Source organism: Erpetoichthys calabaricus, chromosome 18 (genome assembly GCF_900747795.2).
Source record: "Erpetoichthys calabaricus chromosome 18, fErpCal1.3, whole genome shotgun sequence".
NCBI lineage: Eukaryota > Metazoa > Chordata > Cladistia > Polypteriformes > Polypteridae > Erpetoichthys > Erpetoichthys calabaricus.
This window is the reverse complement of record NC_041411.2, coordinates 88662010-88689111: the sequence shown is the minus strand read 5'-3', so window position 1 is coordinate 88689111 and position 27102 is coordinate 88662010. Positions and strand designations below refer to the sequence as shown.

General features: G+C 39.9%; 1 protein-coding gene across 3 annotated transcripts in view; it reads left to right on the top strand.

Moving 5' to 3' along the window:
• lamb2 (laminin, beta 2 (laminin S)) overlaps window positions 1-27102 on the top strand; it is a 200720-nt gene that overhangs the window by 162776 nt on the left and 10842 nt on the right. For all 3 annotated transcript variants that reach the window (XM_051921147.1, XM_051921148.1, XM_051921149.1), the window contains 6 exons: window positions 2938-3122; window positions 4235-4476; window positions 4699-4902; window positions 12253-12397; window positions 18703-18910; window positions 19067-19208. In XM_051921147.1, coding sequence (XP_051777107.1) covers window positions 2938-3122; window positions 4235-4476; window positions 4699-4902; window positions 12253-12397; window positions 18703-18910; window positions 19067-19208 — 1126 coding nt within the window. The remainder of the gene's footprint in view (window positions 1-2937; window positions 3123-4234; window positions 4477-4698; window positions 4903-12252; window positions 12398-18702; window positions 18911-19066; window positions 19209-27102) is intronic.

Sequence of the window (27102 nt, the reverse complement as noted above, 5' to 3'; positions counted from 1 at the left end):
CCCTTGTCAATAATTTAATTTCATGGCTTGTAAGGCTTGTTAGTACTTTAACTGTGCCATGTCAGGTGATTCTCATATGCTAGACTTTTTTTTTCCTTTCTAAGGATATCATCCAAATGATTTGAAGTCTAAAACGATGAATACTTCTCAGTCCTTCACTTTTTTCTCTTTACTTTCCTTCCAAGTATTTAATTAAACCAAATAGTGCACGATAAATACAGACAGGTGTAAATTGAAATCAGGCTAAATGGAGAAATGCTGGTAAGGTCATTTGCACCTTATTGCCAATAAAAAAGGAATTAAAAACCGAGAACACAGTCGTTTAAGACTAAAATAAGCAATGAGGGTTCAATATCTTAATGAGCAAGACAACTAAATTGAAGCAGAAGTGTTACTTGAGTAATAAGTGCTTCTTATTGAGCAACTGGGTTGGAACAAAAACCTACAGCCACTGTCGCTTTCCAGGAATGTCTTTGCTCACCCCTGTAATAGTTTATACTTGCCTCAATCTTATTAAGGAAGTAATTAGATGGACTCTAAAATCAGCTTCAGCACTTTGAACATTTGAATGTATTTGACATGACAATCTATTTTGCCATGTGAAGGTCCAATATTGACCCTAACCTCATCCTAGTTGCTTCCACATAGACCTGAGTATCTCAAACCTTCGACTCTTTCTCTATTAAGTCACACTTAAGTCAGCAGATTCAGTTATGGTGACCCCATCAGTGCAACCAAAAATTATTTGTACTCTGAAAAAATGGTCAAAAATGGAAATTATATTGAGGACATTGAAGAACAAACTTTAAAAACTGTCTAAAATGTTACAATTACTTGTGTGTTATGTAAAGAAACCAGAAACACTTTTACTCGAAACATATTCTGATTTTCAAATTATGTAATTTATTGCCTTCAATTATTTGTACACCTGGCCATTGGAGTTTTCTCAAAGTCCTGCTCAGTATTTGGTAGGCCCTCCTTTGGCAGCAATAACAGCATACAGCCTCCTAGGCATGCTTTCAACAAGGGTGTTGCAAATGGCTGGGTTAAGGCTCTCCCATTTGTGCTGGAGTATGTCTTTCAAATTCTATTTGTTGCTTGGTGGGTCTGCTGGGCATTTCCTTTTTATCTCATCCCTGAGGTGCTCAATAGGATTGAAATCCCTAGTTTGTGGTGACCACTCAAGCACTTTCATCTTTACTTTCTTTTTGACGAGGAAGGCTTTCACACACTTTGCACAGTGCTTAGGGTCGTTATCTTGCTGGAAAACATAGTGAAACCCAAGTAGTTGGGAAGCAGATGAGAATTCATGATGCCTTCAATAAATTGCAAATTTCTGACACCGGAAGCTGCCATGTAACACCAAACCAACTGACTGTTGGATTTAGGCACTGGGGGCTACACTCTTTCTTCAAGTTGCACCACACTCTCTGACGACCATCTGATCCAAACATGTTGAATTTGGATTTATCAAACCGTAAAACGATTTCCAGAAGTATATAGGCTTATCAACATATTCTTTGGCAAATTTATGTTCTTTTTACTTATAAATGTCTTCCTATGAGGAACCCTTCCGTGCAGCCCACTTTCGTTCAGCCTGTTCTTTAGTGTTTGTGTGCAAACCTGAACTCCAGTGGCCTCATTAACTTGCTTTGCAATTTGTGGAGCAGACAGCTTTGGTTTTTTCATGGCAAGCTCTTTGATGTACCCATCTGTCCTTGAACTCGTCTTTCTTTTTCTTCCTCTTCCCTCCAGATTAACGATTTCACAAGACTTCTTGAATTTCTGAATGATGTAGTGCAAGGTGGTGTGCATCTTATCGAGTCTGGTGGCAATGTTTTGAACAGAAAGACTCTGATTTTGTTATTTTATGACGCTTTCCCTCAACGCATTTGGTATTTCAGCAGTTTTAGCCATGTTGGGAAACTCAACTAACTCTACCCTGACTGCATCATTTCCGCCATGAGTATTATTTGTGATCAGCTGATTTATGATCTTATTGAGTTCAACCTTGTGGTCTTTTATTGTTCTCTGGCTTTAACACTCATAACATTAAGGATTCCTCTAAGCAAGGAACCTAAGAATTCTGAGCTTTCCTCACCAGCAAACATCCATGGGGAACACAATAACTAAGGAGGTGGGAGCCAACAAAAGTATGGATACTTAAGCATATTGCGCTGTGACATTTATTGTTATGTTTCATTCATGCTTTATAAAAATGCAGAAATAATATAAATTGTTAATTTTTCTGTAAACTCTTCATCATCCAGTAAGTGAAATAGAAAAATATTTTTTTTCTGAGGTTTATGTACATATTTTTTGTAACCGTTGACATGCTTGATAACTATGGACACAAGCAGTTTCATCCCAGTAGACATTTTCACTCAGCAGTGAGAGTGTTAATTGATTATGCATCATTATTACAGCCTATTTGGTAACTGTCTTATCAACCAAGTTATCAACCAAAAGACCCCAGTAACCTTCAATAAGGGCGCGCACAAAAAGGCTATGCTTCAAAAGGGCGACCTCAATTGGGCACGGCGAATAAAGGCGCGCATAAAGGCGAGCTTCAAAAGGGCAACCTCAATTGAGCGAATGTTTTAATATTCTTGCTTTCACCTTTTTATACGTTCAATCATTGCCTTTATCTAATACATTTTCTGTAATAATTTTGTTGCGTTTGCCTTTATTTGCTGCGCCCAATTGAGGTCGCCCTTTTGAAGCTCGCCTTTTTGTGTGCGCCCTTATTGAATAGAACCAAAAGACCCCTCATCCTGTGCCTATGCTTCCAATGGAAAAAAAGCTGTTTTAGATCTGTGCTACGTTGCCATTTGTTTACCTTCAAGTTACCATATTTTTTCATGTTGTAAAGTATGACGTAGGAACAAGTAATACGGAAATAAAAATAATGTGGTAACATAAGACCTTGTTTCCTAGGAATAAAATCAGTGAATTGACAGATACCCTAAACAGGCTGGAGGGAGAGCTGACCACTGTGCAGGACAACAATTTCGCAACCAGCAACAATCTGAGCTCCTTAGAGAGAGAGGCTCGAAAGGTCAACATGTCTGCAAGTGAACTGGAACGCCAGCTTGATGTCCTCAAGAACTCCAACTTTTTGGGTAGGCATTAATAACCAAGAATGGGTGTAGATGGTTGGGAATGGAAAGGGACATAAGTTGTTTCATTTAAAGCCTGATATGTTTTACTGCAACATGCCATCTTAGCGAATTCTTTTAACTTCTTCTAAACACTGTCGTGCAGATTTAATTTTCTTAGCCACAAACCCTCACTTACACAGTCTGAGACATGGTACAACTTTAACCTGATTTAGTATATTTGCAGTTCACTGCAGTTCACCCTGACACATGGAATTACTTTATGGTCCATTTCCATGCATTGTTTGCCCTGTTTCCAGTATTTCTTGTCTTCCTAGCAGATTTTTCTACAGCTGTTTCCGCAATTTACACCACATGCTGGACTCACTTTAGGGATTAAGGTTTAATCCTAAAAGGCCAGCAGTCAGCCTCTACGGACCCTTGGGACCTCCAGCCCAAGCTACTTTGAGTAGTGAGAAAAGCGCTATATAAATGCAAAGAATTATTATTATTATTATTATTACAACTCTAATTTCCAGCTGTATTAAAAGAGATAGAGAACTTGGAAACGTGTTGACTGGTCTGTTCTGTCACTTTCTTTATTGTTGTACAAGAGATGAAGCATAGGTCCTGAAAAATGGCAGCACATCTCCTGCCAAGGAAGGGCAAGTTTTTCGTGTCATTCAAGGGAGTTCCATGTTTCAACTTGTGACCTTACACAAAATTCGGCTTCTGGCATTTAGCGGCACCTCATGACAAATCAGGAAGAAAATCTTTGCCTGTTGTTAGACCTTTCAGAATCAATGGTTCATACCAGTATGTCGTTTGGTGCCTTCCTCTGTACTAAACTTGTGTTGTCTAACCTGAGACAGTATGTTGATGATACAGGTCTTATTGACGATGTCTTCTAAATTTACAGTTGATGTTCATGCAGATGGTTTCAGTTTTTGTGTAAGGCTTTAAAATATTTATAAACATTAAGCATTGATTCTTGGCCTGTACAGATTATTAGGATTTGTTTAATTGCTGAGCCAGAGCTAGTGTATTGGGGCTAGTAAAGTAGTGGATGAGCCTGAATGAAATGAAAGGCATTTTTCCCTATGGCACCATAATATTTCTGTGCCCTTTTCCTGCAGGTGCCTATGACAGCATCCGTGGCTCCTACAATAAGTCCCGTGCTGCAGAGCGCCTCGCCAATGAATCGACCATTACAACACCAAGCACCGTCAGCCAGTCTGCTGACACACGGCGCAAGACAGAGCGCCTGATGGCAGAGAAAAAAGACGACTTCAACAAGAAAAATGCAGCCAACAAACGGGCCTTGAATGATCTCAATGGCAGGGTGCAAATGCTGGACCTGAAGAAAATCAATGAAAAAGTAAACATCTTCTCTCTGTGTTTTGCTTCTTTGTTTGCATTACTACAGCAGGTGACAGGGGCTTGTACCTGAATTCGTGGTATGTTTGGAATAGTCTTTTCAGACTTCTAAGTGCTTGACCATCTCAATCTACTGCTTGTTCCTCATTTATATTGTTAGCTGCTCTTTATCACGCTGAAAACCACCTTACACTAATGCTTGGTAAAAAACCCTTGACTGCAGGTATGTGGCGCCACAGAGGATGTCCCCTGTGCTGAAAGTCCATGCGGTGGTGCTGGCTGCAGAAATGATGAGGGAAACAGACACTGTGGTGGCCTGAATTGTAATGGTGCCGTGGCAATGGCAGACAATGCACTGGAGAGAGCCAAACATGCAGAGAAAGAGCTCACCAATGCCATAAAAGAGGTGGAGGAGCTGTTTCAAAAGGTAAGCCCACTCACTGATGCATTCTAGTAAATGTGGCTATCCAAGGTCATCATTTTGGGAAGAATCTACCCATGTTATTTATGCAGTATACAATTATAAATGTAGTATACTATTGCATTTACAAAAATGTGTGTGTACTGTATATCCATATTACTAACCGAGAATAAACCGGATATGGACGCAGGGACACAGTGTCTCATAAACCGCAAGCGAAGTCGTATCCACCGCGAACGAAGGAGTCACGGCCCAAGAACGAAAGAGCTTAACTAACGTGAATGAGAAATGAAGCAACAACGCGCCCATAGCTACCACTAACGACACAACCACACTAAAAAGAGGATTCTGCGCTGCACCCCAGAGTCAAACGTGAGAGGCTATGGAGGCCCCACAGGTCCACAAAGATAGTACAAAAGGCGCAGGCGTCACCGCCATATTGTGAGTGGCACTACTGTGGAGTGAAGTTAGGAATAATGTGCTGCTTGGGATTGTACAAACCGCTGAATGCTTTACACCAAATTCAAACACAATACAGCTCAACGATACAAACACGTTGAAACTGTGGAAGCAAAGCAGGCACGGGTTCAAAACGAAAGACCACAACTGACGGAGATAAATAATCTCTTTCAAATCTATTTCGGGTTACCCAAGACCGGTGGTTGGCGAGCGAAGCGAGCAGGGGGCGGAGCCCCCTAGTATATATATATATATATATATATATATATATATATATATATATATATATATATATATATATATATATATATATATATATGTATATATGAGTATTTAATGCATACTCTGTTGCATTCTGGGCTATGCGTTGCACAAATTAATCTAATAAACAGCTCTTTTTAAAACATATCCTTTATTTGCGAAGTAGTAGAAACAGAGTTTAGAGTCTTCCAGCAACAAATAAAAGAGAAAGAAAAATTGAAATAATCTTCAGCAAAGCTCAATTCCATTACAGTCTTCACAGACAATAAAATCCAAAAGCATCTTCTTCTGTGTTGCTCTGCTACAGAGAGGGTAGGGATGCCACATTCAAGGCCAGGAAAAAAGACAGACGCCCTGTAGCTGGGGAAAGCTAAGTTTTGAGTGAGGTAGACACTTTTAAAGACTTTTATTACCATGAGGTATGTGAATTGCACATTAAGGCCGTTAATCCTGCATCTCTCTGACTGTTGTTTGTAAGAAAGTGTGTCTGAAACTAAACAATATTTAGGAAAGTAAAATCATATCATCTTCCATCCAATACTTCACTACGTACTGTATAATGGTATATACACACAGACACACACATACGCACATTACTAGATAATGTATATACAAATATACATATGCTTACGTACATATATAAGATTTGGGGCACCTCAGGTTACCCCATTTAATATCCAATATTAAAACCTCTAAAGTAAAAGCATTAAGGAATAAATGCATAATTAGTGATGTCTTAATGGCCTGTAAATGACTTTTTTCCTGTCAGAGGCCAGGTACAGAGTGACATCGGACTTCCTGCGGTGATGAATTATGTGCAGAGGAAGCAAAAGGATTGTAGACAGGAAATGGCATCAGTAGTCCTCCAGCGAGTTCTCCCCCATTCTAGAGGAAGTGTAAACTGTGTTAATGGCTTTGGCTCACCCAGATCCTTCCCATTACTTTTAGTCAAACCTAAAATCATGCTCATATGCTTGACAATAAATAAAATTTAGAACAAACAGCAAAATGATGCCTTACTAGATAATAGTCCATAAGCCAGAGTCAGTTCTTCTTCTTCTTTGGTTTTTGGCATTTGGGAAGAATCTGTTAGGTGCATTATTACCATCTTCCGTAATGGAGTATGAGTCAGGATATCTATTTTAACACACACAATTCCCCACCTCCTGTAATTAAACAAGTATCATAATCTATAAAAATGTATTCTTGAGAAACTGCATTAGATGTTTAAAGCCATAATTCTTAGAACACATATGAAGAATATTATCAATATGACATTGTGAAAATCACCGTTCTTTCTCATGAGAGTCATTTCTTTAATTAGTGGTGGCCTTTATATTGGGTCATCCCTGAGAGAGGAGGTGCTTGTTGGGGAAGTGGGTGTTTATTCATGTGTCATCAACTATCAGTTCCTCTGATCTGCAGGTAAAAGAGGAACAGATGTGAATGACAGCACCCTCACACAGCCTGGAGAAGAATTACATTCAATGCACAAGCCCTTTATATATACACTAGCTGTGTAAGCCTGTGCTGTAAAAAGCCCGGGCTCCTAGAAACATTTGAAGTTGTCTGAAAAACAAATTGAAGAGTCGGTGGTTTTGTTTTGCGGATGTGCTTGTCCCCCTTGTCTATTAGTGGGTAAGCGAGTTTCTCTCTCCTCGGAGGTTTCGTTTTGCCGATGTGAGATAGATAGATAGATAGATAGATAGATAGATAGATAGATAGATAGATAGATAGATAGATAGATAGAGTGCATCCAGAAAGTATTCACAGCGCATCACTTTTTCCACATTTGTTATGTTACAGCCTTATTCCAAAATGGATTAAATTCATTTTTTTCCTCAGAATTCTACACACAATACCCCATAATGACAACGTGAAAAAAGTTTACTTGAGATTTTTGCAAATTTATTTAAAATGAAAAAATTGAGAAAGCATATTTAAATAAGTATTCACAGCCTTTGCCATGAAGCTCAAAATTGAGCTCAGGTGCATCCTGTTTCCCCTGATCATCCTTGAGATGTTTCAGCAGCTTAACTGGAGTCCACCTGTGGTAAATTCAGTTGGTTGGACATGATTTGGAAAGGCACACACCTGTCTATATAAGGTCCCACAGTTGACAGTTCATGTCAGAGCACAAACCAAGCATGAAGTCAAAGGAATTGTCTGTAGACCTCCGAGACAGGATTTTGCTCGAGGCACAAATCTGGGGAAGGTTACAGAAAAATTTCTGCTGCTTTGAAGGCCCCAATGAGCACAGTGGCCTCCATCATCCGTAAGTGGAAAAAGTTTGGAACCACCACGACTCTTCCTAGAGCTGGCCGGCCATCTAAACTGAGCGATTGGGGGAGAAGGGCCTTAGTCAGGGAGGTGACCAAGAACCCAATGGTCACTCTGCCAGAGCTCCAGAGGTCCTCTGTGGAGAGAGGAGAACCTTCCAGAAGGACAACCATTTCTGCAGCAATCCACCAATCAGGTATGGTAGAATGGCCAGATGGAAGCCACTCCTTAGTAAAAGGCACATGGCAATCCGCCTGGAGTTTGCCAAAAGGCACCTGAAGGACTCTCAGACCATGAGAAAGAAAATTCTCTGGTCTGATGAGACAAAGATTGAACTCTTTGGTGTGAATGCCAGGCGTCACATTTGGAGGAAACCAGACACCACTCATCACCAGGCCAATACCATCCCTACAGTGAAGCATGGTGGTGGCAGCATCATGCTGTGGGGATGTTTTTCAGTGGCAGGGACTGGGAGACTAGTCAGGATAAAGGGAAAGATGACTACAGCAATGTACAGAGACATCCTGGATGAAAACCTGCTCCAGAGCGCTCTTGACCTCAGACTGGGGCGACGGTTCATCTTTCAGCAGGACAACGACCCTAAGCACACAGCCAAGGTATCAAAGGAGTGGCTTCAGGACAACTCTGTGAATGTCCTTGAGTGGCCCAGCCAGAGCCCAGACTTGAATCCGATTGAACATCTCTGGAGAGATCTTAAAATGGCTGTGCACCGACGCTTCCCATCCAACCTGATGGAGCTTGAGAGGTGCTGCAAAGAGGAATGGGCGAAACTGACGTTTCGCTGATCACCACCTTTAAAAGCCCTTTTCTTCTGGTTCAAAAGGCCCTTGATGTCACTTGTAATCCATGGCTTGTTGTTAGCATAGCAGCGTATTGTTCTTACTGAAACCGCAATGTCCATACAGAAGTTGATGTAATCAGTAGTGCAGTCAACAACCTCCTCAATGTTCTCACTATATGATCCCTGCAGGATATCCCAGTCCGTAGTTCCAAAGCTGTCTCTCAGAGCCTGCTTTGCCTCAGGGGACCACGTCCTGAATGAGCGTGTGGTTGTAGGTAGCTCCCTCACTCTTGGTTTGTAGTGAGGCTGAAGCAGAACCAGGTTATGATCTGCTTTCACAAGTGCAGGCAGCGGGGTGGCGCTGTATGCATCTTTAACGTTTGCATACAGTAGATCAAAAGTCCTATTTCCCCGGGTGTTACAATCCACATACTGGGAGAAGGCAGGTAATGTTTTGTCCAGTGTTACATGGTTGAAGTCTCCAGCGATTAGCACAAGTGCCTCAGGGTGTTGCGTTTGTAGTTTAGCAACTGCAGAATGGATGATGTCACCCACTATTTCCACGTCCGCTCGAGGAGGGATGTATACAATAAAAACAATGACGTGTCCAAACTCTCTGGGCAAGTAATAGGGACGCAGACGTATGGCCAACAGTTCGATGTCCCTGCAGCAAGTGGAGATTTTAACATTAACATGTCCAGAGTTGCACCATCTTTTATTGACATAGAGTGCAAGTCCACCTCCTTTCTGCTTTCCGCAGGTATTTGCGTCTCTGTCCGCTCTAACTGTGCTAAACCCAGGTAGCTCCACGTTAGGATCTGGGATGCTAGTCGTTAGCCACGTTTCACTAAAACACAACAAACTGCATTCTCTGTAGGTCCTGACATTTTTCACCAGCACAGCCAGTTCGTCGATTTTATTTGGTAGTGAGTTCACATTTCCCAGGATCACAGAAGGCACTGAAGGCTTGTAGCGCCACTTTCTCGCTAAACGCTTGGCTTTTATCTTAGCACCGGCTCTGCTGCCACAATACCGTCTTCTTACCTCGTCAAGTAAATAGGGAACCACACCGGCGCAGGCATTTGTTTTCAGCGCTTGAAGTTGACTACTTGAATAGACGAGTCTCGGCGTGTAAAAATCCATGTCCAAGTAGTAAAAAGTGTCCAGGGCACGAGTCCAAATAAAAGAAAGTGATAGGAGTTAACAGTGAAACAGAGAAAAAAGTAAAAAAATAAAGTCATACACGGAGCTGCTGGAATAGCTGCCACTCACGGCGGCGCCTGAGTCATCAATTGTATAGTCGACTCTGTCCTCTCTTGCACAGAGAATCAGTATTGGCAGTCCAGTCCAACTTATCATCCAGCTGCACTCCCAGGTATTTGTAGGTCTGTACCCTCTGCATACAGTCATAATATTTGCCCGAGTGTTACAATCCACATACTGGGAGAAGGCAGGTAATGTTTTGTCCAGCGTCACATGGTTAAAATCTCCAGACATTAGCACAAGCGCCTCAGGGTGCTGTGTTTGTAGTTTAGCAACAGCAGAATTAATGATGTCACTCGCTATCTCCACGTCCGCCCGAGGAGGGATGTAAAAAATAACAACAATGACGTGTCCAAACTCTCTGGGCAAGTAATAGGGACGCAGACTTACAACAAACAGTTTGATGTCCCTGCAGCACGTGGAGATTTTGATGTTTACATGTCCAGGGTTGCACCACCTTGTGTTCACATAGAGAGCAAGTCCTCCTCCTTTGTGCTTCCTGCAGGTATTTGCATCTCTGTCCGCTCTAACTGTGCTAAACCCGGGTAGCTCCACGTTGGCATCTGGGATTCTAGTTGTTAGCCACGTTTCACAAAAACACAACAAACTGCATTCTCTGTAGGTCCTGACATTTTTCACCAGCGCAGCCAGTTCGTCGATCTTATTTGGTAGTGAGTTCACATTTCCCAGGATCACAGAAGGCCCCGAAGGCTTGTATCGCCACTTCCTCATTAGCCGCTTAGCCTTTAGCTTAGCGCCGGCTCTGCTGCCATGATACGGCCTTCTTACCTCGTTAGGTAAATAGGGAACCACACCGGCATGGGCCTTTCTTCTCAGCGCTTGAAGTTGACTACTTGAATAGATGAGTCTCGGTGTGTAAAAATCCATGTCCAAGTAGTAAAAACTGTCCAGGAAACGAGTCCACATAAAAGAAACTGGTAGGAATGATCAGAGAGATAAAGAAGATAAAGTCCTACATGGAGCTGCTGGAAAGGCTGCCACTCACAGCGGCGCCTAACTACTAACTACTATGTGCTTGCCTAACTTGTGTATTTGCGGCTAAGCGAGTTTGCCTCCAACTCGTTTTCTTGGGGCCACCTTGCCAACTCATTGAGCTTCATGGTGTTGCCTCGCACTTCCGGGCCAGGCAGACAGATACACACACTTCCACACGTACATATTTATTTATATATATATATACATATATATATATATATATATATATTTTTTTTTTTTTTTTAAAACCAAATTAGTGATATCAACAGATACCAATATTCACTCAGTATTTTTTTTCTATTTCTTACATTTTGAAAGGTGACAGCATTTCTACTACTAAATCCATATCTAATCCATATGCTGGTATTAGCTTTAGAAAAGCAGCAGGTATTTCATCACAAGACACAAAACATACACCTAGTAATATTTTAACATGCAGGTGAACCTTTTTGTCATTTTTTTAGATGTTTCCACTAAATGGAATTTCTGCATCTTTCTCCACACTGATGATTTAAATTGGAAAGAGCAGCCCACTAGCACATAGTTTTCTGACATTCATTTAACACCATGCTTATTTATTGGCATGCTTTTGTCCCTCGCTCTTCTGTCAGTGTGCCATTTTATTTGCCTTCATAATTGCTTCTGCACATTGCCTAGATTCTGAGAAGCAACGCAAAGCCCTTAGTCTTTTTCAAATGTTGGTTTGTTTTATGATTCCTTGATGCACACTGGGTCAATTTAGATTTGCCAGTTAACCTAACTTGTGTATCACTGGCAATGTGTGAAAATAATGGAGTACTTGGAGAAAAACCCACACAGGAAACATCAGGATATGGATTTAATATATGTATAAGGAACCAGCACAAACCACTACGCTACCCATCATGCTTTGATAGTACTTTGTGTTTTTTATTAAAGAAAATGAAATTATATACTGTATTTTAATACAGTCTTGCTTATCTTACCTCAGTTCTTCAAAAACAAAGGTTACTGTCTAGCACTAAATTTAGATGATTATAATAATCCTAAAATTGCAACTTTCCCCTCCTGACTAATCGATGCATAACCTGGTTCAATACAAGGGGGATATTGATGGTAATAGTTTATCATGATGCCTGCGAGTGGTGAAAGGTTGCGTGTTTGTTGGATATGCAAATAAATAAATACATTCCCTGTACATATGACAATAATAATGATCTTAACCTGAAAAATCTGTTTTCTTCGCACAGATCCACTGTTCATGTTTGAAATGTATAGATACAGTAACGGAATACTAACAATACATCTTCCTTCAGGTGGCGGAGGCAAAGTTGAAGGCAGAAGATGCCAAGGTGCGTGCACAAGCAGCCCTAGATAAGGCCAATGCCACTAAGGCCAGAGTAGAGAAGTCAAACAATGAGCTGAGGGACCTGATCAAGCAGATCCGTAACTTTCTCACACGTGAGTACATTCAACATGGTGTAATACGTCAGTCAAAACTCTCAGGATTTAGGGCATAAAGACAATAGTAGTTAGCCTCCTAGTTTTGGACAGTTTTCAGGTTTTGGATGAAATGTGAAAAGATTATTATGTACTAGCCTGGGATGTGGGAGATTTTTTTACAAAATGCAGGCTAGTATCAATCAATCAATCAATCAATCAGCTTTATTTAAAGTGTAAAATCACCATGCAGCAGGGTCCCAGTACACTTAAAAAATTAGAAGAATACATGAGACATGATATAAAATAAGCAAATAAAACAAATCAATGTTAAAGGAATTATATATACAGTGAGGAACATAAGTATTTGAACACCCTGCGATTTTGCAAGTTCTCCCACTTAGAAATCATGGAGGGGTCTGAAATTCACATTGTAGGTGCATTCCCACTGTGAGAAACAGAATGTAAAAATAAATTCAGGAAATCCCATTGTATGATTTGTACAGAATTTATTTGTATTGCACTGCTGCACATAAGTATTTGAACACCTGGCAATCAGCAAGAATTCTGGCTCCCAAAGACCTGTTACTCTGCCTTTAAGAAGTCCACCTCTACTCCACGTAGTAATCTTAATTAGTAGCACCTGTCTGAGCTCTTTAAAGACACCTGTCCACCCCACAGTCAGTCAGACTCCCAACTACTACCATGGGCAAGACCACAGAGCTGACAAAAGACACCAGAGACAAAATTGTGGACCTCAACAAGGCTGGAAAGGGCTACGGGGCAGTTGCCAAGCAGTTTGGTGAAAATAGATCAACTGTTGCAGCAATTGTCAGAAAATGGAAGAGGCTAAAGACGACTGTCAGTCTCCCTCGGACTGGGGCTCCATGCAAGATCTCACCTCGTGGGGTATCACAGATGATAAGAAAGGTGAGGAATCAGCCCAGAACTACACGGGAGGAGCTGGTCAATGACATGAAGAGAGCTGGGACCACAGTTTCAAAGGTCACTGTCGGTAGAACACTATGCTGTCATGGTTTCAAATCACACATTGCATGGAAGGTTCCCCTGTCAAGTCATCACATGTCCAGGCCTGTCTGAAGTTTGCCAATGACCATCTGGATGATCCAGAGGAGGCATGGGAGAAAGTCATGTGGTCAGATGAGACCAAAATAGAACTTTTTGGTCTAAACTTCACTCGCCGTGTTTGGAGGAAAAAGAAGGAGGAGTTGCATTCCAAGAACACCATCCCTACTGTGAAGCATGGGGGTGGAAACATCATGCTTTGGGGGTGCTTTTCTGCGAGGGGGACAGGATGACTGTACTGTATTAAGGAGAGGATGAATGGGGCCATGTATTGTGAGATTTTGAGCAATAACCTCCTTCCCTCAGTCAGAGCACTGAAGATGGGTCGTGGCTGGGTCTTCCAACATGACAATGACCGGAAGCACACAGCCAGGATAACCAACGAGTGGCTCCGTAGGAAGCATATTAAGGTTCTGGAGTGGCCTAGCCAGTCTCCAGACCTAAATCCAATCGAAAATCTTTGGAGGGAGCTGAAACTCCGTGTTGCTCAGCACCAGCCCCGGAACCTGACAGATCTAGAGGAGATCTGTGTGGAGCAGTGGGCCAAAATCCCTGTTGCAGTGTGTGCAAAACCTGGTCAAGAACTACGGGAAACGTTTGACCTCTGTAATTGCAAACAAAGGCTTCTGTACCAAATATTAACACTGATTTTCTCAGGTGTTCAAATACTTATGTGCAGCAGTGCAATACAAATAAATTCTGTACAAATCATACAATGGGATTTCCTGAATTTTTTTTTTACATTCTGTCTCTCACAGTGGGAATGCACCTACAATATGAATTTCAGACCCCTCCATGATTTCTAAATGGGAGAACTTGCAAAATCGCAGGGTGTTCAAATACTTATGTTCCTCACTGTAAATATATAAATCCAATATCTGCCTGTCTGTCTATATGTCGCGAGAGAACTACATAGCTGATTTAGATCAGGCTTTTTCTATAATTTGCTTGAGCTTTCCAGTTGATTTTGCAACTTCTGTCCTTGCTGTAAGTATCATACTTCGCTTGCGGTACCAACCTAGAGAGAACCTGCAGGCCGAGGGGCACTTCTCACTCACGCGCCAGCTTCTGTTCAAGTCGGTCTACCTCTCGCCACATGTTGGAGCGTGCCTTGCCTCTGCTTAGCTAGCGATACCTGTTTGTTCAGCAGACATTATCATCTAGAGATTGTTAAGGAGTAAGGTTTGACTTTTTTGAGAGAGAGATCAGAGTTGTGTTTGTTTTAAAGGGTTGCTGCTGATTGCCAGAGATATCACGGTCATGTGCTTTTCTCCCATCAGAGCTGAACACGATCAGATACAGTGCCAACGTTTGACGTTGGAGCGTACCTACCTTCCGCTTGAATTATAATTACATTCTTTCTAAATTGATTTTTAAAGTTTATCATGTTTCACCTCTATGTGGGCGGAGCTGCAGAGGACAGCTAGTAACTACTAAAACTGGACTATAATAACATTAAAACATTAAAAGTTAAGGTATGTCAACAAAGGAATAATATAATAAGGAATATTTCAAGGATGATAGACCTGACTGAATTCTAAGGCACACTGTAATGGAGGGAATAAAGGTGGGTTTTAAGTTTTGATTTAAAAGTCTGAATTGATTGTGCTTCTCTTACACATAATGGCAGGCCATTCCGAACAGATGGTGCACAATAGGCGAATGCTCTTTGACCAGCTGATTTCTTCTTAACTGAGGGAATGACCAAACGACCAGCATTAAGAGAGCGAAGAGGACATACCGGAGTGTATGGTGTAATTGGCTCAGCTAAATTAGGAGGTGCAATTCCATGCAAGGCCTTATATGTTTAAAGAAGAACTTTAAAATTGGTTCTTGCTTGTACTGGTAACCAGTGAAGGGAAGCTAGAAAGGGTGTTATGTGCTCAAATTTTCTAATTTTTGTCAAGGTTCTAGCTGCAACCTCCTGGTGGCACAAGTAGGAAGACCTGAGAAAAGGGCATTACAATAATCAAGTCTAGAAAAAACAAATGCATGTATCAATGTTTCAGCATCATGCAGAGATAGAATAGATTGGATTCTGGCAATATTACTAAGATGAAAAATGCTGTCTCGGGTAATAGACTGGAGTGCAAGACAATTATCGAAAATTATTCCAAAATGGTTGAACTTTCACAGACAGAACAGCCATCAAATTTAACACTCAAGTTCTCAAACAGATGTCCATATTTGGCTGGTCTTACCACCAATAATGCTGTTTTATCAGCATTTTAGACCAGACAGATCCATACTTGTCCCATTTTTTTAATTTCCGACAGACATGCCTCTAAATTTAGCAGTTAGGAAATGTCATTTGGCTTTACATTTGGCGTAACAATGAAAATTAACACCATATATACAAATTATGTCACCAAGGGGAAGCAAATAGATGTAAAAAAAGCATGGGGCCAAGAACTGATCCCTGGGGTACACCAAACTTCATTTCATAAATTTCAGAGATTTCATTGTTGTAACTTACATGTTGAGTTCTGTTTAATAAATAGGAACAAAACCATGAAAGTACAATCCTCTGGATGCCAATATGTTTCTCCAAGTTGCTTAAATTGTAGAAACTGAAATGTAAATTTATAGTAATTCTGGATATCTCCTGTCAGAAATGTTCCTCTTCAATCCTTGAACTCACTCTACAAAGTCAGATATCCAGATCCGGACTGCAGTTGCATATATTTGAGCTGTTGATCGTAAAACAGGATTTTAGAAGATTTTGCAAATGTATTAAAAATAAAAAACTGTAATCTCACTTTGACACAAGTATTCAGACCCGTTATTCAGCAAATAATTGATGTACCGTTGTCTGCGTTTACAGTCTAGAGTCATCTTGGGTCTGATGCAACAAGCTTTGTCCATCTGTATTTGAGGATTTTATTACATTTTTTTCTGCAGATCTTCTCAAACTCTGTCAGGTGTCAGTGGACAGCTATTTTCAGGTCTTTCCAGAGATGTTGAATCTGGGGTTTGGCTGGACCACTCAAGGATATTCCCAGTCTTGTCCTTAAGCCACTGCTGTGTTACCTTTGCTTTGTGCTTAGGGTCATTGTCCTGTTGGAATGCAAACCTTCAGCCCAATCTGATGTCCAGAGCACTCTGGAGCAGTTTTACATTAAAGATATCTATGTACTTTGCTCCATTCTTCAACCTTGACTAGTATGCCAGTCCATGTCACTGTTAAACAACTCCACAGCATGACACTGCCACCACTGTGGTTCACTTTTGGAATAGTAATGTGCAAGATACAAGTCATGCCTGATTTCCAGCAGATGTGACACTTACAATCTTGGTTTCATCAGACCAGAGAATCTTGTTTCTTAAAGTCAGAGTCCTTTAGATGTCGTTTTCCAAACTACAAGCAAGCTTTCACGTGTCATCTGGCCACTTTGCCATAAAGCCCATATTAGTGGGGTGCTGCAGTGGTAGCTGCCCTTTAGGAAGTTCAACCCACCTCCATACGGGTTCGCTGGAACTCGGCCAGAGTGGCAGTTGGGTTCTTGGTCACCTCTCTTAACAAGACCCTTCCCCTCTGAATGTTCAGTTTTGCCGAGCTGCCTGCTGCAAACATGTTCCATTGAAGAATTATGGAGACCTCTGTACTCTTGGGAACCTTCAATGCAGCATACATTTTTTGTAGCCTTCCCCAGATCTCTGTCTTGGCATTCAGTCTGTAAGCTCTGCAGACAATTCATTTGATCTCATGGCTTGGCTTTTGCTGTGATCCCCATTGCTAACTGTGGGACCTTCTATAGACAGTTGTTTGCCTTTGTTAATCATGTGCAATCAATTGAATTGACCACAGGATCTCAATGATGATCAAGGAAATGTGAGCCACCTGAGCCATATGTTAAGGGTCATAGCAAAGGTTGTGAATACTTGTACCAATATAATATTTCAGTTTTTTATTTAAAAAAAAAATGAAAAAAATTCCTAAAATCCTATTTTCGTTTTGTCGTTCTGTGGTATCGAGTGTTTGAAAATGCAAAAAATTACATGATTTTGCACATAACAAAATGTGAAAAAAATTAAGGGCTGCGATTGCTTTTAAGGGCACTGTATTTAGACACATCACTCTTGCCAAAAGATGCACATTTTATGAGTAGTTAAGTCCAAAGTAAAGCTCTTTGGCCAATTCAGTTAGTTTAGTGTTTTACAATCATAAAACATAACATTCTCAAATCTACTTAATCCATTTCAGGGTCTTGTGGGTCCAGAGCTTATCCTGAGGGCTTTGGGTGCAAAGCAGGATTTAGCCCTGGACAAGCTGCCACTACTTCACAGGGCCCACTAGAACAAACTCACAATAATTCCTTGCATTTATACAGCGCTTTTCTCACTACTCAAAGTGCTCAGCAATTGCAGGTTAAGGGCCTTGCTCAAGGGCCCAACAGAGCAGAGTCCCTATTGGCATTTACGGGATTCGAACCGGCAACCTTCCGATTGCCAGTGCAGATGACATTGAGGCCAGTTTAGCATTAACAATTTACTTAAAGCACATGTCCTTGAGAGGAAAACCACACATGGAAAGAGTGTGCACACTGCAGACAAATGATCAGACACAAAACTGAACCAAGGGCAACTGGATCCATGAAGAACAACAGTACAACAGTAGCTGCTGTGTTGCTGTGGCACCCGTATTTGTAGCATCTGAATAACAGAGCATTATCTAGCATGAGAAGATTAAAAAGAAAAATGCAAATTTCTGTCAAAGCATATTACAATTCCTGTTGATCTACTCTTTACTATTAAACGCCCTGACTGCTGAAAGTACACATATTGTCTTGTATCTCATCCCTTCTCTTCTGCACTACAGGATTCATTTGCTTGAAATGGATTGTGTACTGCAATGGTTGAGTAGGATAATAAAGGATTTAATGAAGCTTTTTTAACAGTTTGCCTGCATATAGATGGTCTACAGATCAAACCCAGTGACTCTGGTTTCTGTTTTAGTCATGCATAACTTTATCTTAAGAATTCATGTTTCCAAAACACAGACCATAGCCAAGGACAGAACTCCCTGAAAAAAATTATATACAGTATGAACATTTGTTTGTCAGGTCTTCTGGGCTGTACACACTGTTGCCTACTGTAAAAGTGGATACTGCTTACAATATTTCCCTATACTTTAATTGGAGCCTAAAAGTGCATTGTAAAGCTCAAAAAATCTAAAATGTAAAAAGTCAAAATAATAAGCAAAACCTTGAATTAATTAGTATTTTACTATTTGTTACCAGAGGAGGGAGCTGATCCTGACAGCATTGAAATGGTAGCAAGTCGGGTCCTCCAACTATCCATCCCTGCATCTCCTGAACAGATCCAACATCTTGCTGAAGAGATCAAAGACCGTGTCAACAGCCTCTCCAACGTGGACGCCATTTTGGAGCAGACGAATGATGATGTGCGCAAAGCAGAACAGCTTCTGCAAGATGCCAAGAGGGCCAGGTATTGCCAATTTCTTCAGATTTTGATGTTTTAACTATTTCAGTTGGTGGGGTGTGTATGATGAAAAATAAACTTAATTGGTAAGGAAATTATTTTTGTGTAGCAAACCTTCTGTTCCTATGTGTCTTTTAACTCATTCAAGCTTTCCTTGAGCAGGACTCGAGCAGAAAGTGTGAAGAACACAGCAGAAATGGTAAAGCAGGCATTGGAGGATGCTCGCAAGGCTCAAACAGCTGCTGAGAGGGCAATACAGCGTGCAAAGAATGACATTGACCAGACAGAGGATAAACTCACCCAGGTACAATAACCCTAAGGAAAGCATTTCAGTGTCCTTTCATGTAGCGATATGTTCTGCTTTGCCTTCTAGTGAAGAAAAGTGAACTGAATCAAAAGGAAGACATACAATAACAAACGCTGTAAATCCCAGAATATAAAATGTTGCAAAAAATACACACTTATTAATTACCAAAGAATTTGTTTAAAATGAAAAAAAAAATGTCAACTTGACTTCTCTGTAATGAACTGGCATCACACCAAGGACTTTTTAAAATTTTTTGGACCTTGTGCTACTGGGGTAAATTCCCTACAGTTTGCCTACAAAACTAATGGAAACTAATGTGTACAAAATACATGGTGTTTTAGAATTTTACATGCAAATATCTGCATAAAATACTCAAACATTATATATTGAGCCGAACAGAGAGGCACTGCCTAAAGTTACACTTCAGAAAAATACAGCAAAAAACACATAGCTAGATCTTTAATGTCATGGATGGTTATTTCATAGCCTTGTTAAATTAGTTTAGCTGGACCCCAGAAACTGTATGAATGGGTTCTGCCAGTCTACCCACCCGTATATAGTTATAATTTAGCTAAATAGTGAAATGCTGCCTTTTTATACAAAATAATTTTCCTAGTCTTCTTAATCTTCTTCTTTTGGCTGCTCCCATTAGGGGTCGCCACAGCGGATCGTCCTAGTCTTATACCGTTGAAATGTGAAATTTGGTATCCCTATGTCTAATTTTTTCTCTTTCTGCAGATTTTTTGATCGTCTACACAGACCTCAATATATTTTATCATTAGAACAGTGACAGTGACAGTTGTTGGTTGTTTTCTTCTGGAGGCCACGGTTTTGTGCTCAAAATGTATGGCTGCAGCCATGTTGTTTATGGCACAAACATCTGCTGCTAGTGTCATGATTGGTTATTGCCATTTCACAAGACTCCATCGTGCTTTCTCTATTTAAAATGGTGGTTCAGCAAGGACTTAATCCATATATTAGATTTCCTCAGAAATTAAAATAAACATCTTTTGTAGTTTAGTAATGAGAGAAACTAATCTAGATTGGACCATTTTGCTTGCTCTTTCTTGACTTTGATTGTCATTTCAGTGCATTGGAATTTTGATCAATAGAACACATGACTTTTCTCTGATGTTCTGGCCCTTTTGCCTAACCCTGCCCTCAATTATCTTCAGTCCTGCCTTTTGGTGCCTCAGTTATCATTAGAAGAAGCTAAAAGAAAACTTGAGTGCTGGGGCTCTGACCTGTTTATGTGTTTTTGGAATTTCAGCTCGTGTTGTTCTGTCTCCTGGTGGCTTCTGCCTGTCTCTTTGACTTGGACTGTCTGTCCTGTTTGGTGCCATCTGTTGTTAGAACCATTGATCTCACTGAGATTATAACATATGCTTAAGGTGATGCGCAGTCAGCAGTTTTAAAATATCAAGAAAAACTATTTTATTAGGTCAAACAGGAAGTAATGGATGTTAAAAAAATGTCTTTTTTATATTTATATATCTTTACTATATTTCCTTAAATCACAATATCCATCTACATTCTGTCCCACTTATTTATTTTACCATCTGTCCTCTTCTGCCAGTTGTGAAGGAAATCATCAGACAACAATCCTTTAAATTGTATTTTTCGTGTTACACTCTGTATTATATGCAGTGTACAGTTCTACATGCAACAATTCTATAGTAATCTTACATTAAATTAGGTACAGTTTAAAATTGTAAGTTTACGAAGGATATATACAAGCACACTGTTTAATTCCAGTAATGCAGCTACATTAACTAATAATTGAACATTTGCAACTAAGCAATAACAAATAACAATCTCCAAAGTACGTGCTTGTTATGTACACTTAGTGTCATTATTTTCCTGCACAGACTAGAGTACAGTGAAACTCATACTTGCATGTGCTAATTAACATATAACACACTTAACCCAAGAATAACACACGTGTTCACCAGAACCATGTTACAGGCACATTCGATATCATCACCAGTTATCAGCATGGATGGTCATCCTGATTTTTCAACCTGATTGATCTACATCTGTGACACTTATGCAGTCATTCTTGAAATTTTCTGTCCTTATGAAGGTACTTCTGATACACCATCAGTCCACAAAAGGGGACATCATATTGGACAAGTATGGTCCTCTTCTTTGGTGCATGCAGAACAGAGAGTGGTCATTTTAACAACAGTATAACATGCAAACAATTAACCAGACCAGTTTGGACCTGGGTCACAGCAACTAAGTCAGATAAATCCCGTATTTATTTGTGCAACTTTTGCTGCACAAAAGCATAAAACTCCCAACATTCTGTAGAATCTGACTGATTGTGTGAGAAAGATTTCTGTTCCCTTATTTATTTTCATTTGCTTTGACTGGCATGGCTGATACTAATAAAATGGATCAGTTACTACAGTGTCAAGCAGCAGAATATTTATATTGGGCTAAGATTTCAGAGGCAGCTGTATGAACTTGTTAGCTGGAACCTTCCTTGTATTCAAGTTGTTCTGACTTGTTAGTGATAAAGTCCATTAACACCAAATCAGTAAAAAAGAAAGGATGCAGAGGTTGCATTTTAGAAGTATGAGTTTAAAATCTGAGATAGCTGACTTCAAATCCATGGAAAAAAAACTGTTTAGCTGAGAATGGAATAATAAGGAAGATATTCCAAAGAGCTCAATGCTTAAAATGTGGTGTTTTCCAAGATGGGCTCCAACTTGCTTTAATGGAAAAAGCACATGCAAAAATAGGTACATGGATTATAGCTATAAAGCAATTTAGGGCTAAGACTAAAGGAGACTTGATCAGGCTGAAACAAAACAGACAGAGTTAAAGCAGATATAAATATGGAGGCTTGTCCCTATGTGAATTCTAAAGGAAAGTGAGAATGAGCATAGCTAGGAAAGGGACTGAGTAATTAAATCTTAATGGTTTTGGATAAGCTTACAATGTGCTTGAAATTATTATTGAAGACTGATGTTTTTATCTCTAGAAACTGTTGTAGAAAAAACTTTCCTCAATTTTCAAAAAGGCAGTCACGGAGCCCAGAGAGAGTGCAAAATGTTTCTTTATTTACACAGATCATGTGTAAATGTCTCAGTCCATGGAGTGAACAATCAATTAATTCAATTCATTTTCTTTTATGCTTTTCTACTGCCATTACCTCATCTAAAACATCATGTCAACTGAATCTTAATATGCATAGCTTTATTATTTCATCCAGTCAAGTAGGGCCACCAGTATTTTCTGACTCCTTTCAACTGTCCCATTTACCTGAATGTTGCCTCATAAACAGGGGTGATCTGTGGACTCTTCTATTGAACTTAGCACTGTTTATTTGGAGGAGTGTTTGGGTTTTCCCAATATTTATCCTTACTTTCTAGATGGCTGTTCATTACTCATTTACCTTATTCTAACCTTGGAAACTCAAGCTGATGGTTACTATAAGATGAGGCAGACCTCACATGCTTAAGCTTTATCCATGTTTAGTTAACCCTTCAATTACCTTCAGTCCTTTTCCTTATGTGTTAATAATTCATTGTTACAACTTCACTTAAGTATATACTGTAATAATTTGTAAAAGGTATATATTAACAAAAAATTCCATAAACCCTAAATGGAGACAGCAATTAAAGAGAGCAGAAGAATGGGGAGAAAACAATATGTTAGGCTACCACAATGTGGAATATGGTTTACTAGCAAAATACTCGCACTTCACAGCGGAGAAGTAGTGTGTTAAAGAGGTTATGTAAACATATATATACATATACATATATACTGTACATATATATTCATATCTACATATACACATATCTACATATACATATATATACATATATATATACAGTATATACATATACACACCCACATATATATACATATATACATATATATATACACATATCAACATATATATACACATACATATACACACATACATACACACACACACACACACATATACATATATACATATACACATACATACATAGTGCGTTGTAACACGGGCTGTGATTGTTACATGGGAGGGAGACGACAAATCACAGCTTCCCGCTTTCTAATCGGGCCTGTGATTGGTGCTTTGACTGATGCCCAGATCCCACAGTATCTCTCCTTAGGAGTGGCGTTAGGCAAGTGTAATTGAATAGCGGTGCTGCAAGTTTAGCTTTACACCTGTTTTTAAGGCTTATTGACTGAAAGGGGCTTTCATGAAAAAACTTAGGGCTTTGCTACAGGATACACCCTCCACAAGTTAAGGAAGTAAAAATAAAGGTATATATTTCTGTTTTATTTAAACCTTTTAAGTTTGTATGCGGGCGGCATGGTGGCGCAGTGAAAGGTGCCAGTTAGGAGACCCGGGTTCGCTTCCCTGCGTGGAGTTTGAATGTTCTCCCCGTGTCTGTCTGGGTTTCCTCCAGGTACTCCGGTTTCCTCCCACAGTCCAAAGACATGCAGATTAGGTGCATTGGCGATTCTAAATTGTCCCTGGTGTGTGTGGGTGTGTGTGCCCTGCGGTGGGCTGGCACCTTGCCCGGGGTTTGTTTTCTGCCTTGTGCCCTGTGTTGGCAGGGATTGGCTCCTGTATTTAGGATATAGCAGGTTGGATAATGGATGGATGCACATTTGTATGCATAGCACCATTTGCCCGTTTTTGTTTTTTTTCTTTCTTCAGTAATATTTCAGCAAACCCGGAGCTTGTCAGTTCAAATCCTGGTACTGACACCACTGTGTGACCCTGAGGAAGTCACTTCACCTGCCTGTGTTGCAAAAAACAAAAGTAATGTAACAAATTGTACCTCAGATGTTGCAAGTTGCTGGAATAAAGGCATAAGTAAAATAGATAAATATGTATTATACACATAGGAACTATTCATTTATTTTCAGTTAAGTCATCTGCAGCAAACCTTTATAAATGAGGGTTTCTCCTTTTTAGATTCTTCTTCATTGAGGTTTTCTCTTGGAGAGCTTTTTTCATTTCATTGAAAATTAAAGCAGCAGCTGTCAAAATATGTAGCTTTCTTATTAATTTTTCAACATTGTGTAAAATAACTTTATAAAGTAACATAAAAGGTTTAAATACTGGTTATCCTTTTACACTAAAATATTACTAAAGAGATACAAAAAAAGTAAAATGCATATGTTGTTTTTCTTTAAGGAGATTAAATATTACTGAAGAAAGACAAAAAAAACTAAAACAGCCAAATGGGGCTATGCATACGAACTTAAAAGGTTTAAATAAAACAGAAATATATACCTTTATTTTTACTTCCTTAACTTGTGGAGGGTGTATCCTGTAGCAAAGCCCTAACTTTTTTTGTGAAAGCCCGTTTCAGTCAATAAGTCTTAAAAACAGGTGTAAAGATATTGACAATAAGCTATGCAAACCCACCAAGACATGGAATCGTTTAAATCAAGGCGCTGCGCTACCTTCTTCCAGATCGGCCCCAAGGCGTTCATATTTTTCCAAAGCAGTTCTGGTCTCCATCGGCATCTGTAGCTGAGTCGAAAAACACCATCCCATACTATTAGTTAACGATTAACACATTTCTATATGTATTGTAAGCATACAATACAACTGATAATATGTTGCGCTTATTTATCTGGTGTACCGACATTTTTGCACGTTTAACGGCTGAAATCCAACTTAGTTTGTGCCCTTTAGAATGAAAACAGTTTGCATTTACCTTTTTAATAAAAGGAAAGCTTTTAAGCCTGAGAAATCACCCCGTAAATGCACACGTTTAATTGCACATGTGTTAATATGTATGCTTACACAGTATTAAAAGACACTCAACAATAAACGTCATTTACCTTCGTTCCCGCGTTTGAGTCGTGCTGTAAATTCTTACTGTGAAATATAATTGACAAATTATTTGGTGAATGAACTTGTGAAAAAGGTGGAGCTGGAGTATTACGTCACTTCATTAACGAAAATGTCATGATGTGCGGAAGGGCGGGGGGAGTGTGGGGGTTGACGGAGAATGTTTTCTTCAGTGCTCTTTGGGGCTCTTCCTTGTTTTCAGTTCACGTGATTACGTAGGAGGCGTGATGACGCGATACGCGACTCCGCCTCCTCCATTACAGTATATGGACAAAAAGAGGTTCCAGTTATGACCATTACACATAGAATTTTGAAATGAAACCTGCCTAAGTTTTGTAAGTAAACTGTAAGGAATGAGCCTGCCAAATTTCAGCCTTCCATCTACACGGGAAGTTGGAGAATTAGTGATGAGTGAGTGAGTGAGGGCTTTGCCTTTAATTAGTATAGATGACAATTCAGCCCCTGGCAATCGTTTACTAGGCAAGCATCCCCCTACACCATCTTCAGAACTCCAGTTTATATACCATAGATCCCATAGAAAATAAATTTCTCATGACCTTAAATAAATTGGCCTCCCACTCACTTCCTAGACATTTTGGTATACAGTATAGTACAGTGCAGTGTTATTGTGCCTTCAAGTAGAAAAATGGTTGCCCATCAAAGGACGAGTAGGAACAGTGCCCAAGGCAAAAGAGAGGTCAAGAAACGAAAAAGATTAATTACCAAAAAGGCAAAAAGTAATGATTACCACAATCCAAAACATTAGACAAAAGTTATAGTCAAAAGTACTAAAACAACAATTAACCAACAGAAGCCCTAATAAGAAAGTGAGTATAAGCAAAGATTCTCACACAGCACCACGCCACTATCTGTTATACATACAGCAGTGATGACATCACACATTGTGTAATGTGGGTCATGTGACTGGCAATAGCCATGGCAATAGTAAACAATATGGCCATACCAGTTCAAAATGGCGGCATCTGAGGAACATAAAATGGCCTTGCAATAAAATCAAAATGATAAGTAAAATACATGAAAATAATATTCAGATCTCAGAAAATATCCTAAAGTGACCATGACAAGGGTTTTCTATATTATTAGACTGTATATATTGATGTAATTTTCTCCCATTCATTTTATGAAACTGTGTTTTCCTTGTACATAGGCAGCAATCAACGCAGAGCAAAAGCAGTAGACATAACTTAGTTACAGTATATACATAATCTTGTTTCTGTAATAGGAAAAAATCAAACTGAGAGGTGAATGATACAGTTGCAATTTTTTTTTGTGAATACTTTGGAATTACCAAGATTTCTGAATTAATTACTCATTCTTAAATACACTCTAAGATACATTAACTTCAGTCACACTTTTAGCCATGGTGGCCTTTGGTTCTGCGCTGATGTCATTGGTGCCGAACCTTCCCCATGTGCTTCAACCCCTAATCATGACACCATTCACTTGGTGGTTAGGCAGTGGTGGTGAAATCACTGCATGCCAGCTCCTGACCTACAGCCCAACTCCTCCACGTCAACTGTACTGGGAATCCCCTACAAACAGACCTCGACACAGAACAACCATGCTTGCCTCCCTTAATCTGTGCACTTTTGGACCAAAAGTGGTACTTGGTGGCTTTCCTCTCATGGGCTTCATCTCTCCCCTCGTGCAACGGGACAGTCAATTTAATCAGGATAACCTTCTTCACCTGCTCTGACCAAATGATAATGATAGGGACAATTCAGAGGAACTGCAGCATCCTTACCAGGTCCCACCCTCATCTGCCACCCATGTGCCTTCTGGAGGATGTTACTTTTTGTCTTTCTGGCAATGATGAACTGGATAGATAATGCTAGCTTACCATGAGTTCATTGAGGCTTTTGCCTCACCTGCTCCACAATGTCTTCTAGAAACACATGCCCTTTGTCATGTATCTTCTATGAGTGAGGGCAGTTTTGCATCCTGTCAGAATGAAGGCCACAATGCCTTTCTTCTCATGTAGGTTGCACAGTGGCTCTTTCCTAAGTGTCACCTTTTGTAGGTTTACTGGTGATGGAAGGATGTTGCACACTG